At 54.3% G+C, this 14,819-nt stretch overlaps 3 protein-coding genes across 3 annotated transcripts; 2 read left to right on the plus strand and 1 right to left on the minus strand.

Annotated features, from left to right (window-relative positions):
* Window positions 1–2,718: 2,718 nt before the first annotated feature.
* GUITHDRAFT_73008 (hypothetical protein) lies at window positions 2,719–8,577 on the plus strand (the record flags this gene model as incomplete). The annotated part of the gene is made up of 2 exons (XM_005830589.1): window positions 2,719–3,138; window positions 8,341–8,577. Coding segments are annotated over 2 exons (657 nt in total), but the record flags the coding sequence as incomplete, so codon positions are not given.
* A 2,929-nt stretch (window positions 8,578–11,506) lies between these two features.
* On the minus strand, window positions 11,507–12,410 carry GUITHDRAFT_110465 (hypothetical protein; the record flags this gene model as incomplete). Its single annotated transcript, XM_005830590.1, has 5 exons — window positions 11,507–11,584; window positions 11,720–11,779; window positions 11,826–11,913; window positions 12,101–12,333; window positions 12,384–12,410. 5 exons carry the CDS (start codon window positions 12,408–12,410, stop codon window positions 11,507–11,509), a joined length of 486 nt encoding a protein of 161 aa, XP_005830647.1.
* A 998-nt stretch (window positions 12,411–13,408) lies between these two features.
* On the plus strand, window positions 13,409–14,656 carry GUITHDRAFT_110466 (hypothetical protein; the record flags this gene model as incomplete). Its single annotated transcript, XM_005830591.1, has 4 exons — window positions 13,409–13,861; window positions 13,945–14,021; window positions 14,232–14,321; window positions 14,572–14,656. The coding sequence occupies 4 exons, from the start codon at window positions 13,409–13,411 to the stop codon at window positions 14,654–14,656; spliced, it is 705 nt and encodes a 234-aa protein (XP_005830648.1).
* Between the last annotated feature and the right edge of the window lie 163 nt (window positions 14,657–14,819).

The following is a 14,819-nucleotide window of genomic DNA, read 5'->3' on the forward strand; positions in this document are numbered from 1 at the left end:
CTACCGTTCTTGGGCTTGCAATAAACTCGCCGAGGACTCTTGCTCCAGTTCTTCGTCACCTTCACCCACTCCGAAAATCTCCTCCGACAGCACTGGACTAGTGTCTCGAAGGACATATCCGTGCCAACCTTGTACAGTAGCTGACGAAGCTTTTCCCAACCTATCCTGAGCTCTGCGAGCTCTTGAGGGTCGTCGGGGTTCTTCCATCGCCTGTTGCAGAACAAGTATCGTGCACCTGTGCGACGATAATATTAGACTCTTGCATGCAAACGGCTGCGCAAAGACGTACCGCTGCCCTTCGCAAAGTCTCTGACTTCTACATCGTTTGGTAGGTTACAGCGATTGCGTATCTTGATGAAGCCTCCTCTCTCAAGCACCTTGTTAAACTCCACTTCCGTGAGCCCAAAGCTCCCCACTGATTGCTCCCGACTTCGGACCACACCAGGGATGCATTCCTTTAGGCCATCATACATGGAAAGATAGCCCTTTCGAGGGATGAAGAGATGATTTAAGGTAGGAGTGATCGTTGAAACCTGAGCTCTTATCAACTTCGAGCAAAAGAGAATGATAGAGATCATCGCTCACCGTCTGCGCAAAGCAGAGACCAACGACCTTGCTCTCTTGAGTAGCTGCCGGTCTTACCATGGAGGCTAGAAGCAGGAAGAAGGGGACGAGTACGCGAAAACTGAATGGCAAATGTGGGGAGACAGGCAAGGTTTTATACCAAGAGTATTTTTGACAAAAAAAGAAACAGTCTCTCACTGAAACTAAGATTCCGAAGGTACCGTGACTTGAAGGGCAATGTCTGTCAGCACATGGTTTTACTACACAAGCACCTCCTTGTGACCCTTTTTTCGGGATCTGCCGATGGTACTTCGGAGAAAGAATGCTTTTTTTGCGGGAACTGCCGATGCCAACAGGGATGAAAGGGAGTGATTTCGATCATTCCCGTCGTGTGCCTTCAAAAATATCCCGCACAATGACCAGATGACCCGGTGCAACGCCGGTGGTTCATACCCTCGTGCCAGGGTTCAAGGGCAGAAGTAAACCGTGACTCGAAGCCGGTATTAGGAATATTCGGAATGCTCGAAAAAAAAGGAAGACTCTGGCAGGCTGTTGAACTTTTTACAAATGTTTTTCCGAGCTCCGAGCTCCGAGGGCTCCCCGGCGGACGGAGTCCCGATGATTTATTAAGTTGCAAGTTGCAAGCCAGTCTATTTATAATCATCGGTGACAAGTTGTGACGATTCTACGAGCCGCGCCCTCCACTACTAATAAGTTAACCGTCACGTTGGTCCGATCTTCACGTTTACTCAAAGTTAAGTTAAAAAGCAGTACGATCAGCATCATCGGAGCGCGGCCCGGCCTCTCACAGAGACTCAACTTAGGAGTTCGAGCGGCCGCCGCACGCGGCGTGCCGCAGTGAAGCGGCCGCGCCTCCGCCGGGCGGCCGGGTTCTTGAAGCCCAGTGCCTAGCCTCACGAGTCAGTGCTGCTTATATGTCCAAGGTCTAGTTCACGGTCCGGGCCGGCGTGTGCCCCGGCTTCACTGAAAATTTAACCTAGTAAACTTGAAAGCCATTAATAAACAGGATTTGGACAAGAACCTGAAATATTACTAATTGGATTTCAGGTATAGCTAAAAATCGTCGTATGACCCCCCTTTCCGCACCCACTACCAGGCTCCAGACCACAACTTCCACAAAACTGCGTAACACAAAACTATAGCCGGGTCAGATGATGGCAGGGTCAAAACTTGACACGATGACTCTATATGGTTGCGTTCGTCAGCTCAGTGGAGAGTCGGCATGAGAATCCGATTCGCATCATCGGACTTGAAACTTCACCGGGACTCCGTCCGGGAGCCGCTCGGAGCTCGGAAACACATTTGTAAAAAGTTGAATAGTGTCTTCCTTTTTTTTCGAGCATTCCGAATATTCCTAATACCGGCTTCGAGTCACGGTTCACTTCTGCCCTTGAACCCTGGCACGAGGGTATGAACCACCGGCGTTGCACCGGGTCATCTGGTCATTGTGCGGGCTATTTTTGAAGGCACACGACGGGAATGATCGAAATCACTCCCTTTCATCCCTGTTGGCATCGGCAGTTCCCGCAGTCACGGTACCTTCGGCATCTGAGTTGTCAATAAGTTTTCGCGTCCTGGTCCCCTTCTTCCTGCTTCTAGCCTCCATGGTAAGACCGGCAGCTACTCAAGAGAGCAAGGTCGTTGGTCTCTGCTTTGCGCAGACGGTGAGCGATGATCTCTATCATTCTCTTTTGCTCGAAGTTGATAAGAGCTCAGGTTTCAACGATCACTCCTACCTTAAATCATCTCTTCATCCCTCGAAAGGGCTATCTTTCCATGTATGATGGCCTAAAGGAATGCATCCCTGGTGTGGTCCGAAGTCGGGAGCAATCAGTGGGGAGCTTTGGGCTCACGGAAGTGGAGTTTAACAAGGTGCTAGAGAGAGGAGGCTTCATCAAGATACGCAATCGCTGTAACCTACCAAACGATGTAGAAGTCAGGGACTTTGCGAAGGGCAGCGGTACGTCTTTGCGCAGCCGTTTGCATGCAAGAGTCTAATATTATCGTCGCACAGGTGCACGATACTTGTTCTGCAACAGGCGATGGAAGAACCCCGACGACCCTCAAGAGCTCGCAGAGCTCAGGATAGGTTGGGAAAAGCTTCGTCAGCTACTGTACAAGGTTGGCACGGATATGTCCTTCGAGACACTAGTCCAGTGCTGTCGGAGGAGATTTTCGGAGTGGGTGAAGGTGACGAAGAACTGGAGCAAGAGTCCTCGGCGAGTTTATTGCAAGCCCAAGAACGGTGGAGCAAAGCAGGTTGATGCAGCGCTGAAGATTCCATCAGGGGAGCATCATTGCCTGTCGAGCTCCTTGCCGTCTTCCTCCACTTCATCTTCGCGCTCTACACCTGTCGATTTTGGGCGCCAGTCGGAAGAAGAGAATATTGCAGTATCATTGGTCGCCGGGCACAAGGGAATAGAGGAGCAGGATTTCGCATCGGCTTCCCAAGGGATGGCAGAGGATTTCCTGCTAGAGGAATTTCTTGGGGACTCGAAGGGGCTGGATTTATTTTTCGACGATGTCCTTCCACATGTAGGCTGGGATGTACCTGTGGAAGTTGCGTACCGAGAAGAGCTTGAAAGCGTCATAGTAGGAAGCGCTAGTGCACTACTGTAACGGTGATTGGTATGGTTGAAAGCAGCTGTAAGAAAGGAGAGATATTCTTGGATGTATTTAGGGTCAAGTTTGGTGAAATCAATAAATGGCATTCTCAATGTACCTGGCGCCCGTGACAACGGCGGCCGGCCGCCCCCGGCGGCCGCCCGGCCGCTGCCCCTGAGGGCCGGGCCGGGGCTGAGTCGGATCGGCGGACGCCGGCGGGCCGCGGGCCCGCGCGACTCGCCGCCACTGGGCGGCCTGCAGGTTTGCCGGCCCGGCGGCCGGGGCCGGCACCCGGTGACAGTGACCCGCGGGCCGGGCCGGCCCCAGCGGCCCGGGTCCGAGAGTCACGAGTCAGGCTGGCCCGGTGACTGCCGGGGCGGCCGCCGGGCCCGCCGGGCCGGCCGGGCGTCACGCCACAGGGCCACGGTACTACAAATTGCAATTAGAGCCGTGTCCATGATTAGTACCAGAAGGACAGGATCGAGAATTAACTAAAGCTACAAGCGAACGTAATGACGGTACCCGGTACCGTCGCCGCCGGTCCGACTCGCCGATCCGTCGTAGGCCGCGGGGCTCAGCGGCTACTAGCCCCGGTGACCGGGCGCGGGGCCGCCCGGTTAGGCTGTGCCACCGTACGCGGCGGCCGGGCCGGGCCGCTAGGGACGGTTCCGCGGCCCGGCCGCCCGGCCGGGCGGCCGGGGCGGGGGGCGCCGCCCGGCCGTTCCCGGGCTCGCCGGGGCCGGCCCGGCCCGGCCGGCGGCGGCCCCCTAGTCACTGGGCCTACCGTACCGTAGTACTCAGTAACTCCGCACGGTGGGTTAGGCTGGGCTCGGGGTAGGCAAAGCCTCTCGGAGGCTCGGAGTTTTAAGGACTTTGCATTAGAATTAAGTAACTTTTCGCTTGATTTTAAGGACTTTCCTTCTAAAAATAACTCAATTTCATTCAACTTTACGTATTTTTTACTCAAAAAGAACTGCTGCCTTTCAGAGGGTGGTTAATAATTTTGCTCAAGGGGTGGCATATACACAGCGAATAGGCATCCATGATCTACCAACTTACTTAGTGATCTAGAATATAAATATCCTCTATATGATGGCCTAGATCAACCCTGCTCTATCAAAATCGCCAAAAGGGGGTCCTTTAGAGAGTATGAGGGATGGAGGAGGGCAGAGAACACTTCCCCTCATCCTCCTCCTCCCCTCCTCCTACCCACCACCCCTCCCCCCCCTCCTGACCCTTTCTTTCCTCCCCCACCCCCTCCCTCGCCCCGTCCTCCTCCCCCCCCCCTTCCGCCGGCGGCAGCTTCTCCTCTCGTTCCCGGCTGCCCGTGCTCCCGCCGCCCATGTCGCGCCCTCCGCGCCCTCCTCCTCCGCCATGCATGCTCGCACGCCAGCATGGCGAAGCGCCCCCAGCTCTCGTGCTGCCATTATTGTCGCTGTAGCCCCGTGCCGATGCTTGCTTCTGAAGGCGCTCGTGAGGCTTGTGTTGATTCGGTGAAGTTGTAAATTCAGAATGTTTTATGCTTCGCAATCTTGTTCGTGCATGTGTGTTGTTCCTGGCGGATCTTCATTCCTCCACGCATTTGAGAGTAGCTCGAACCTGTAGTCCCTGGTTAGTTGAGAGTTCGGCTCCGCCGCGCCGTCCTGACGCGAGGCCGCGCCATCATAGCTGCTCATCAGAGAGGAATGGGAGGCAGATTGCTAACAATTTTCGTGCTCAGGTCCACACAACACCTGATCTTGGTTCCTCTCGTGGGAGGTCGCGGGAAGCACAAATGGCAAGTATCTGTTGTTAACAGTGTAAAATGTCCGAAGCTAGCCACAAGGACAGCGAGCAAGTGGCCCTGGATCAAGCAGGAAACGAGAATGGCGATGCTGAGAAGAGGAAGCGAAAGAGAGAGGGGGGAGACGTGAAGAATCAAGCCCAGACCATGACGAGGCCTCCCAGCCGCAGAAGAAAGTTATGAGCGTCAAGGTGATGTGCTCAATAAGCGGCACCCTCTGACAGCTCTATCAGGGACAAGGAGCTCAATGCTTTGAAGAAGGCAAGCGAGAGCCAAATGAGGATGAAAAATCTCGGATGCTTGCTCGAGATGTCAGTGGAGATCGTCAGAATGTGCGTGAATGCTTGAGCCGTCTTCCTGTCAGTGCACAGTCCCTAAACTCACTTGGTAGGGGGACACGGAAGGCACTCTTGCTTCTGCCGCCGAACAAGGTAACGCTGTTATGTGCTTGATGCAGCACGGCATGGTTGACTAACTCAGCAGCAGGTGGCAAAGGATCGAAGTTTGGGATCCTGCATGCCCAAGATGGAATGGCAGAGACAGGTGCAAGTCAATTCTGATCAATCAAAGTGCAGACGCGATGTTGACTTGCAGTCTCAGATGAAGGTGCTGAGAGCGATTCCCAAAACAAGACCCTGGATGAGTCGTTGCCAATGTCAGAATCCGCACTGTCATTATCCCAGGATTCCCAGGGGGTTGTTGATGTGACGACAAGCAGCTTCGGGCTGCGTTACCGCATCGAGGAACAACTTCAGAAGATGCCTCTCAGCGTTGATACAGATTTCGGGCAGATCACCATCTACTCGTTTGGCGCGATCGTTTTTGACGTGGAGGGATACTGGAATGCAAATCACATCTTCCCTGTAGGTTATTCGGGAATCCACACCCTCGTTACTGCGCAGGAAGATCCTGCCAAGATTACTTTCTTCTTTGAGATACGATATGATGGTGCTGGCCTGGGGAACACACCGCTGTTTGTAGTGTCTCCTCAATCCGTTCCACATGAGTTTTCCTCCGCTGACGCCGACGATGCGTGGAAACAAGCTCTGGATGAGACGAAAGCGACTTGGCCTTGGGAATCGGCGGCGATGCCTCCTGGTCCAGCGCTCTTCGGGTTGACCTGCGAGAAGATCAGGGAGAGAATCAACAGCATGCCTGGGAGTAGCCTCTGTCATGTTGGCTCTAGCCTGCACAAGGCTCGTCGCAGTGCCTTCCTTGAAGCCTCTCGTAGTCTCAAGGATGTAAAGAAGGGAAAAGATGCAGACAGTAGGAAATCAAGGGATGGAGACAGCCAGGATAAGGACAAGGGCACCAAGAAAGAATCAAGGGAAGAACGCAACCGCCGCAAGGAGGAGGCAAAGAAATCCAGGCTTATGGAACGAGAGCGATTGAGGAAAGAGAGGTTGAAGCAGAAACAGCAGGAGAAAGATCACCTGAATGAACTCAAGGAGAAGCAGAAACTAGAAGCGCAAAAGAGGAAGGATCAAGAGAAAGAGATCGTCAAGGACCTGCGAGAAAAGAGGCAAGCAGAGATAGAGAAAGCCAAGGAGGAGAGGAGGATCGCGGTTGAAAACTATAGAGAGATGGAGAAGAAAATTAGAGAGCAGCAGCGTCTGGCAAAAGTTCTTGAATTGAGACAGTCGGTGATGGAGGACCTGGAGTTGATGAACCTCAGGAAGTTTGAGAACCCCGAAGACAGCAAACCCATCAAGGACTGGTCGGAGCAGATTTTTGTCGAGCCCTCAGACAGGAAAGACATCCTGGAGTCAGAGAAACCGTGCCCGACCTTGCCTGAGCAGCACACCAGCGCGATCATTGAGATCTGGGAGTTTGTCAACATGTTCTCGGAGAGGTTGTGTTGTAAGAAAATGCCGTGGTCGGAGTTTTCGGAAGCGATCATGGATGAATGCTGTCTGGTCTTTCATGGCCTACATGTCCAACTTGTGAACATGATCTATCATGACTTGCCAGCTGCCGACCATCCTTTCCGTGGACGGCCGTTGAACAGTCTGACCTGGCCAGAATTGTTTCGTCAGTACTTGCTAATGGTGCGCCAAGAGTACAAGGATGAAGAACTGGATGAGCTGGCTACAAAGCTGCGCCTGCATGAGATGCAATTGTCTCTGGAGCACGAGCGGTACGAAGACCTTCCGTTTGATACCAGAATCCTGCTTCTTTCCTTCAACATGAACCTGGCCATGGAGACGCACACGATCCGCAACATGATCGACGAGCGCATCGAGAAGCATGCGTCTCTCCAGTATGAGAAGCGACAAGAATTCTATCAGCTAGCAAGAGATAGCCGAGAAGGCAAATCGACATTTGGAGACCGCAAGGACGAGTTGCCGTTGCACACGATCGAAGAAGTTGAGAGTGCAGTCATGGAGCTTCAGGACATTCTGACAGACGCGGTTTCGGATCCCGACGGTTCGTACGGTCCAGGTCTTTGGCCGACCGTGTCACTGGAAGCCATTGAAGTTATACGGGCCTCGGCGAGGATCTTGTTGGGATGCTTGGCGAGCGGAGAGTGCAGTTTCAAGTCATGCGATGCGATCAGGCGATCGTACATTCACGACCTCTCAAGTCGGATGGTGAACTCAGTGGAGAAGAACGGGAACAGGTGGCATGAGGAGTGGAAGACTCTGCTCAACAACTCCTTGGATCAAGTGCTGGGGACGCAGCCGTCGAGCCGACTCCCTGAAATCTTTGAGAACCTTGCAAACTTATACGAGCCTGAACCGACAGAGTCCGAGTATGTTGACAAGAACGGCTCAGAGGGCACGGAAAGGATGCAGGTTGGAGGAAAGACGATCTATGGGCTGTCAAATAGGGGCGCAAACCCTGAAGATGACGATCATGATGATGCTGAGGATGATGAAGAAGAGTATGATGAAGAATCCGAGGAAAGCGATGATGCCCACGACAACGATGAGGAGGGAGATAATGACGACGACGATGACGACGATGACGATGCTGAAGACAATCATCACAATGAGGAAGAAGATGAAGATGCGAACGATGATGATGCTGACGACGACGACGACGACGACGACGGCGATGAGGAGGATAGAAAGGAAAGTCTGCGGGAGTCAGGCAAGAAGCAGCATCGGGGCATACCACAGACAGACGGGCTGGACATCTTTCATTGCCTCTCACAAGTCGATGGTGCAGAGGATGAGGGGTCGTCGTTTCATCTCGGGTCTGACGACCAGGAATCTAATTTCTCCAATAGAAACTCCCCTACTGGCCTTGAGACCAGTGAGCTCGCCAGCCCAAGTCAAGGCAAGAAGGCCAAACAATCTCAGCCGAAAAAAGATGTCAAAGGATCCGACGGTGCCAAGAAGAAAGCAGGCGACTCATCTGAAAAGAAACCTGCCAAGAAACCTTCTCAGAAACAACCGGCTGGCCCGAAACGTCCACAGCCGGCTTTCTTCCACTACTGCAACGCAGTGCGAGATCAAGTCAAGCTCGAAAACCCTTCGTGCTCGTTTGGCGAGCTGTCGAAGCTGATCGGAAAGAAGTGGTCGGAGCTTCCTGCAGCAGACAAGGTCAAGTACGTCGACATGGAGGAGAAGGACAGAGAGAGGTACAGCGCAGAGATGAAGTCGACCATGTTGGGAGGGAGCCCCCCTGCGAAGGCATCCAAGTCGACGATCAAAACGGAGAAAGACAGTGAGTTGCCTGAAGACACGCTGATGACCCTAGAGGACGACAGCGAGTCTGACACGTCATCACCGAGCGCAAACCAGGACGCGAGCGAAAGCGAGCACAGAGCCAAAGGAGGGCACGTGGGGGCTGATGGCAAGAACTCCAAGGGCTCCAGTGTCAGGATCACTGTCATCCCGATGAGAAAGGCGAGCATGAACGCGAGCAGTAGGAAAGGAGCCTCGAGGAAGATCCGCAAGGGAGAGGAGCCTGTTGACTGGATCCAGTGCGACTCGTGCAATACCTGGCGATTCTTCTACCCCGGGCTTGCCCCGAACACTGTGACTGAAGCGTGGAACTGCAAGCAGGCAAAGAGAGAATGCGGTCAGTTGAGAATGGAAGAAGAGTTCATGAAGGACTGGACTGACATGATGAAGAACGACAACCAGGCAACTTGTTATAAGTTTGTCCTCGAGGGCGTCACGTTTGTTGTCTACGAGCTGTACTGGTCGGTGATCTCCCTCGGAGGGTCCAGCGCTGTCTCCAAGTGGAAGGACGTCGGCAACGACATGATGTGGCGGAAGAAGGGTGTGCTCGTGAGCAAGACCCCAGGGAAGAACTACGGGCTGATCAAGAATCAGTGGGAGCGATGGCAGCTATCAAAGTTCGAGGAGCTCTACTCGTCCAAACCCGTGCCGGAGGAGTACCTTGCCCCTGCTGTGGATCCCAAGAGGAAGGACAAGGACAAGGAGACTGCTGCTATCCACTCTCCCCTTAGCATCGACGCACCCAACTCCAACTCCAAGAAAGAGGCTCCGTGGAAGGGAAGGAAGATGTGGCCAAGGAAAGAGATCAGCTTCCCGGCGGAGACAGGCTCTCCTGTCCCCTTTGAAAGCACCAGCCCCATTCCTTCGATGGAGTCTCCAGTCATCCAGGCACAGCTCCCCCCTCTGCCTGTCTATAACCCTCTTCCTCCTCTCCCCGAGCTGACCTACGACGACAAGCTGCACCTGCGCATGAACGAGAGCGTCTCCTTCGCGCGAGGGCTGCGGGTGGACGGCGAAGTCTCCGTCAAGAAGGCCAACGACGTGATATGGAGGACGAGGCTCGAGGCCGTGAAGCTGCGCGACGAGCCGCTGGGGCAGGATCGCTTCTTCAACCGCTACTGGGTGCTCAACGACGACTTCTCCAGGATCTGGGTGCAGAGGGTCAACTCGGAGCACGGGCTGGAGTCCTCGTGGGGGGCATACACGACCATCGAGGAGGTAGACAAGCTAATAGGGCTCCTCGACCCCCACGGCATGCGCGAGAACAACCTGAAGGAGGTGGGGCAGAGGCGCTGATGCTGATGTGTGCTGACCGGCTTGCAGTCGTTGGAAGCCTACCGGGATGACTTCAATCGTGCGATGCACAAGAAGGAGGAGGGAGGAGGAGCATCCAAGTCGCAGGAGGAGGATCCTGACCTGCAAGAGCTCAAAGTCACGCACGACAGCATCAGCACCAAGGCCGCTCACTTCCTGGTTGTGGAGAACAAGTCCAAGTTCGAGCACGCTCTCAAGATCAAGTTCCACCAGTCAGTTTTCGGCCTGTCGCACGGGAGTGAGATGCAGGTGTGATGTCGTCGGGATGCCAGGGGAAGCGTCTGGTTGACCCGATGCGCAGGAGATGAGGAGGGTGTTCGCTATCCCCGCGGAGATTTGTACAGAGGAAGCGGGAAAGGTCAGACCAGCTCGAGGAGTTTTCAACCTCTGAATAGCTGCAGATTCATATCTGTGAGAATCTCCGCAAGCTCAAAGGAGATGCGCTGACTATCCACATGGTCCTCGATCCTCCTCCTCTCCCTCCTGCTGACTCACTTCGCAGGCGATCTCGGAGCTGCATGGCGGCGAGCTGAGCTTCGGCGACTTGTCAAGGAGGGAGTGGATGGCGACGGTGAGCTCTTCTTGTGCTCGAGAGCATGCGGCAGCTCACGAGTCTTCACCTCGCAGCTCAGGGATGCGGCGAGTGCTCAAGAGATGGAGCCTATCATAGAGCTGCTCATCGAGTCAGGTCAGTCTGCCTCCATCCGCTCCCCCCACCTTCCCCTCCACTCCCTTCCTCTCCTCTCCTCTCCCTCCTCCTCCTCCCTGCTTTTCCTCTCCCTACTTGCCCATCCCCTTCCCCTTCTTTCGTCGATGCATCTGACGTCAAAGCTAGTCAACTCCTGCTGGTTGCATCCTTGGTTTTCCCACATCCCCAGGTGAGCCGCGTGCTGCGCCTTTTCCCTCGCTCGCTCGCTCGCTCGCTCCTCCCCACCTCCCCTCTCCCCCTTTTCACACTCGCCGGCTCTCATCTACGTTTCTCCCTCTTTTCCGTGTCCTCATCTCGACGCAGGGCTCGATTCTCGACCCTGGAGGAGACGGAGGTGAAGGAGTCGCAAGCTGACGGCAAGGAGCACGATCATGCAGCTGTTAGCATGGAGGTGGACGAGGATCAGCAGGCGCAGGAGGAAGAGAAGCGAAGCATCGTCACTTGTGCAACCGTCGCCCTCCTCCTGTCAGTTCCCCACCCCACCCCCCTGCCTCCTCGTTGACGAGTTGCACTCTCAGGTATGGTCTTGATGACGCGCTAGTTTACGACAAAACTGGGAAGAGTGCCGCTCCTGCGGCCAAGCCCTCGTCCAAGAAGAAGAAGTCAGGGAAGAAGTGATTGGTTCGAACAAACAGCAACAGATTGCATGTCTCTCAGATCGTCGTTGTATTCTTTTCGGAGCTGATGTCCGAAGTCAGTTCTGAACCATGTGGATAGGATGTAAAAAAGGAAATCTCCCAATGAAACAAGCTTCATTCGTGAATCATGTCATGTCAAGCAAAGATCAAGATGGTTCTTGCTCGACTGCTGACTATCTCTTCACCAGAACTTCTGATGTGTTGAGAACGAAAAGTGTCCTCTCAGCAGCTTGTCGTTGGAGTAGGTCGAGATCAGTTTCTAACAGACCAAAAGTCAGAAAGATGATGGGGAGAAATAGAATAAACATGATCTCTCCTTTCCCCCTCCCTCGCTCCCTCCCTCGCTCCTCCTCTTTCCTCGCTCCCTCCCTCCCTTGCGCTGCCGTCCTCTAACCTTCATCCATTCTCTTCTGTAGTTCTTTCTCACCTCTGCAAAGATGCTCAACTCCTTCACCTGTTCCTACTTACTTGCACCACTTTCGCGTCTGCTCTTACTTCACCTCGTTTTCTATTCCCACCTGCTGCTGCTGCTGCTGCTGCTGCTGCTGCTGCTGCTGCTCTCCTCCTTCATCAATAAAACACATCAAGCTAAAACATTTCATCATGGTCAAGATCAAATTTCATCATCTTCTTTGTAATTTGAACAGAATCGCTAAGTCCATTGCAATAAAGTGTCATCGTCATTTTTCTAACAAGATCGTTGTCATCTGTTTCATCCTTATCACCTCTCTCGTAATTTCAACATCATCTCAACAGCCTGTTCCTCCAACACTACCATGTTCTCAACTCATGCTCCTCTTCCTCCTTGTCCTTGTCCTCGTTCTCGTCTTTGTCCTCGTCCTTATCCTCGTCCTTGTCCTCGTCCTTGTCCTCGTCCTTGTCCTCGTCCTTATCCTCCTCCTTGTCCTCGTCCTTATCCTCGTCCTTATCCTTATCCTCGTCCTCGTCCTCGTCCTCGTCCTTATCCTCGTCCTTGTCCTCGTCCTTATCCTCGTCCTTGTCCTCGTCCTTGTCCTCGTCCTTATCCTCGTCCTTGTCCTCGTCCTCCTCCTTTTCACCTCGGTCGGCTGAAGTTTCTTGAACATTCTTTGGCCTTTCGCTGAAGTTGACCCCACCCCCTCCTTGAAGCTTTTTTGTAGTCCGAACACCCCTACCAGTCCAATTATATTTTTTTAATTTTACGGTTTTCTTTTTTAGATTTGTTTTTTTGTTTTTTTGCTTCTTGCCGGATGCCCTGCGCACAGGTTGTGCAGAGGAAAATGGAGCAGGGGCAGGCGCAGGCGCAGGGGCAGGAGCAGGAGCAGGAGCAGGAGCAGGAGCAGGAGCAGGAGCAGGCGCAGGAGCAGGAAGGAGGAGGGGGAGGAGAGGGGGGCTGGGGGTGGAGCAGGAACAGGAGCAGGAGCAGGAGCAGGAGCAGGAGCAGGAGCAGGAGCAGGCGCAGGAGCAGGCGCAGGCGCAGGAGCAGGCGCAGGCGCAGGAGCAGGAAGGAGGAGGGGGAGGAGAGGGGGGCTGGGGGTGGAGCAGGAACAGGAACAGGAGCGGGAGCGGGAGGATCGAAGGAGAGAAGCAAGCAGCAATGAAGGAATTATGTTCATAAGATTGAAATCAGGGCCATTGAGTCATGATGAGGCAGGTAGATGGAGAGGAAGAGGGAAATCAGATGGAGGATGCAATGAGAAGGACTTTACGACAGGAATACGATGTGAGCCTGGTAGACAAGATGTGGAAAACTGTGATGGAAATTAACAAAGAAGCAGAATTGTTGTGATCGATCATATGTTTTACCTTCTTGATCTTGGTGTGAAAGATCCGTGACGTGTTGGATGAGTGTTTGCTCAAGGAATTCTTTTTCAGATTCACAAGTTTGGCCTTGTTTGCATTTCAATCTTGACCTTCGTGGATTCATCATCTGCTGTCGGACATTCCATCATGAGAGGAGCGGGAGGTTCCAGAGGATACAACAGAGGCTATGGAGGAGGAGGAGGAGGAGGAGGAGGAGGAGGAGGAGGGAGAGGGAGAGGATGGTATTACAAGCAGGTAACCGTTGCCTTGTAGGAGCGAGCAACACTGACGATCATGCCAGATGTACGGAGGAGGGAGGAGCAGAGAACATGGGGAGGAGGCGGGAAGGGACGACCGCGAGAGGAACGACTACATGCAAGCTGAGCCATCGGGCGGGCGTTCTAGCAGGGACCTCGACGCTCTGCTGCGGAGGCTGGACGGAGCAGGATACAAGGCATACCATGACCTCAAAGGCTCCTGGAGTTTCGACGATGTCTTCACCTTAACCTTCGATCACATCCAGTCTGACTCGTACGCTCCTCCTTCCCGCTGCCACGTCCGGGTGGCCCAGAGTGCCGCCAAGTTCCCTGCCGGTCTGTTCGACAAGGAGGCGAGGAGGATCGGGTTGTGCGACTTTCTTGCGCGGTCCTTCTGCGCGGTTGTAAGCGAGCAGGGGCTGAACCAGGCGGCGGCGAGTCAGGGGTGGAGTGGCCCCAAGGGAGGAGACTTGCAGATGGAGTGTCCTGGACAGAAGGTGAGGAGAAGAACGAGGAGGAGGAGAAGAACGAGGAGGAGGAGAAGAACGAGGAGGAGGAGGAGGAGTCTGATGTTTGCAAGGTTCTGGAAAGGACTAACGTTCTCATCTCTCCTGATTTCGTGGAGGCTCGATTCACCGTTGCTCTTCCTGCTGCAGGGTGAGACGCGAGGAGGAGGTGGGGTGGAAGAGGAGGAGGGAGGAGGTCGAGAGGATGTGAGGAGGAGAAAGGGAAGGGAGACTAGAGGTGAGACTTAGATGGGAGGAGGAGGAGGGAGTTCCTGGAAAGGAGGGTGCGAAGGGAGGAAAGGAAGGAGGAAGGAGGAGGATAGACCTTGACAGGTTTCCTTTCTCATTCGTTTCCATGCAGTCGATCGATCCTCGGAGGGAAGGCCAGGAGCATCCTCATCGAGGCGCTTCCGCGAGTGATCCAGCGAACCCTCGTCTACAATGCGCACGAGTGAGAAGTTAGAGGGGAGGAGGAGGAGGAGGTTGCAGAGGAAGACGATGAGAGGAGAGGGGTCACACCAAGGAAGATCCGTCGAACAGGGGGAGGAGCAGGAGGAGCAGGAGCAGGTGGAGCAGGAGCAGGAGGAGCAGGGACAGGGACAAGGGCAGAAGAGGGGCATGCGAAAAAAGAGAAGGAGAGAGGGAGAGAAGAGGGAGTGGGGAGGTAGAAGCAGTAGAGGCGATCTGATTTCAGCGGTCAGCCCAGCGAAGGTCAAGCAGCATGTTGACTGCGTTGAAGACACCGAGACCCTCCGAGGAAAACTGCAAGAGGCTGGACTGGTCTGAACCCTTGTACCAATATTTCAAGCTAACTCCTGCTCCTGCTCCTGCTCCTGCTCCTGCTCCTGCTCCTGCTCCTGCTCCTGCTCCTGCTCCTGCTCCTGCTCCTGCTCCTGCTCCTGCTCCTGCTCCTGCTCCTGCTCCTGCTCCTGCTCCTGCTCCTGCTCCT

This window comes from Guillardia theta, assembly GCF_000315625.1.
Source record: "Guillardia theta CCMP2712 unplaced genomic scaffold GUITHscaffold_45, whole genome shotgun sequence".
Taxonomy (NCBI): Eukaryota; class Cryptophyceae; order Pyrenomonadales; family Geminigeraceae; genus Guillardia; species Guillardia theta.